The sequence below is a fragment of the Austrofundulus limnaeus genome, unplaced genomic scaffold (genome assembly GCF_001266775.1).
Source record: "Austrofundulus limnaeus strain Quisiro unplaced genomic scaffold, Austrofundulus_limnaeus-1.0 Scaffold280, whole genome shotgun sequence".
Taxonomy (NCBI): domain Eukaryota; kingdom Metazoa; phylum Chordata; class Actinopteri; order Cyprinodontiformes; family Rivulidae; genus Austrofundulus; species Austrofundulus limnaeus.
The window spans coordinates 693,352-695,582 of record NW_013952682.1 but is presented as its reverse complement, the minus strand read 5'-3'; the positions used below and the strand labels follow the sequence as shown (position 1 = coordinate 695,582).

Below are 2,231 nucleotides of genomic sequence, written 5' to 3'. Positions count from 1 at the left end.
ACTCCTCTCTTACAAACAACGCTGGACTCGTGTGTTAGCATGTAGCATCTTTAGCAGATAAGACAACATGTGTTAGCATGTAGCATCTTTAGCAGATAAGAAAATGTGTATTAGCATGTAGCATCTTTAGCAGATAAGACAACGTGTGTTAGCATGTAACATAGCATGTAGCATCTTTAGCAGATAAGGGAACATATATTTTAGCATGTAGCATCTTTAGCAGATAAGGCAACATGTATTAGCATGTAGCATCTTTAGCAGATAAGGCAACGTGTGTTAGCATGTAGCATCTTTAGCGGATAAGGGAACATGTATGTTAGCATGTAGCATCTTTAGCAGATAAGGCAACATGTATTAGCGTGTAGCATCTTCGGCAGATAAGGCAACATGTATGTTAGCATGTAGCATCTTTAGCAGATAAGGGAACATGTATGTTAGCATGTAGCATCTTTAGCAGATAAGGCAACATGTATTAGCATGTAGCATCTTCGGCAGATAAGGCAACATGTATGTTAGCATGTAGCATCTTTAGCAGATAAGGGAACATATATGTTAGCATGTAGCATCTTTAGCAGATAAGGCAACATGTATTAGCATGTAGCATCTTTAGCAGATAAGGCAATGTGTGTTAGCATGTAGCATCTTTAGCGGATAAGGGAACATGTATGTTAGCATGTAGCATCTTTGGCCGATAAGGCAACATGATGTTAGCATGTAGCATCTTTAGCAGATAAGGCAACATGTATTAGCATGTAGCATCTTTAGCAGCCAAGGCAAAGTGTTAGCATGTGGCATTTAAACTTCAAACTAAGAGTGTCAAAAAATAAAACATTTACAATATTTAAACAAATACATGTWAATTATGGTACAGAAAGTATTTGCTATTTGTTGTATTTGTAATGTAAAACCAACTTGATCAAAGAAATGCTTTTATTCTGAAAGGGCTMAACTGGAAGTATGACAAGTTAGAGCTKAAACCAATAGAAAACTAACAAAAGGTTTGCATCCTCAAAGACTGGTGACTACTAATCTTTTTGGCGGTTAGCATTAGCTTCTATGGATTTCTTTTAGAGGTTTAGCATTAGCATTAGAGTTAAAATTGTTGTTTAGCAGATTAGCTGTTAGCAAAGCTAACTTTCTGGTTAGCTGCATCCACCACTGACAKAGGGACAGTCTCTTTTCGGGACCTGTGTGTTACAATGTGAGCCAGGCCAACAAAGACCCTAATGACCCTCAGGAGGGAGGRGAGGGAGATTTATCTGCACGTGAGTTTAGCAGCGTAAAAAGTCGTACTTACTCTATAAAAGTGCATTATGTTCTCCTTTGTCTGAGTCTTCAGATGAGCTACCTCTATGTTATCTGTGAAACAAACAGGAAGTGTCGACATCATCAWCATGTCAGTTCAGCAGAAGATAGATGAACTTCTGTCGCTCTCTGATGATCAGCGAACAGAACTACCCTGAGCAGCCCCTCATTACATCAGGACCACCAGAGTCCAGAACAGTCCAGGCCTCACCTCGGTCAAAGTTATACTGCTGAGAGATGATCTCGCCCCAGTACTTGGCACACTCAGCTGAGAGCTTCTTGGGCTTGTCCAGGCGGCGGATGGCCAGGGCCTGGATGTGTTTCTGGAAGGCCTCCTCGTTCATGTCCTCCAGGGTCTTCTCCATGGTGCACAGGAAGGCCTCCACGCGGCTCTCCAGGTAGTGCGGCGCCTTCTCCGACTGGATGATGAAGCGCAGGCCCTGCACGCCGTTGGCACGCCGAGGCCCGCTGAACACGATGTAACCTGCGAGGGTTTGAGGACAGGAAGGTGTTGAAGTGAGCCGCCACAGGAAGCAGGTGTTCCAGCTGCTGTTTGGACTCACCGAGCTGCTCTTTGGTTCTGAGCGTGTTGAAGCAGGGTTCTGAGATGATCTGACAGAACAGTTCCAGCAGCATGTTCTCCTGGGTCGTCTGCATGTCCGTCTGATAGTAGATCTCGATGCCGCAGTTGTTGTGAACCTCGTTTCTCTGCTGATAAACAAACCAGCCACCTGAAACACAGACAGGTCCAGGTTCATCGCAGCCGAGGGCCAGAAACAAACATCAGAACTTAGATTTCACGGAGACGCTGTCGCCAACATCAGAAGACTAAAAACAGAAACTTAACGTCAGATTTTTAACATTAAATATGTAACATCAGATATTTAACATTAAATATGTAACATCAGATATTTAACATTAAATAT

The 2,231-nt window shown here is 42.9% G+C and overlaps 1 protein-coding gene across 1 annotated transcript in view; it reads right to left on the bottom strand.

Moving 5' to 3' along the window:
• The window catches only part of ide (insulin-degrading enzyme), a gene marked incomplete in the record, with an annotated part of 35,243 nt that overhangs the window by 3,756 nt on the left and 29,256 nt on the right, over nucleotides 1-2,231 (bottom strand). Inside the window, 3 exon segments of the mRNA XM_014021165.1 lie at nucleotides 1,298-1,359; nucleotides 1,517-1,789; nucleotides 1,869-2,036. Of these exon segments, the coding sequence (XP_013876619.1) occupies nucleotides 1,298-1,359; nucleotides 1,517-1,789; nucleotides 1,869-2,036 (503 nt within the window).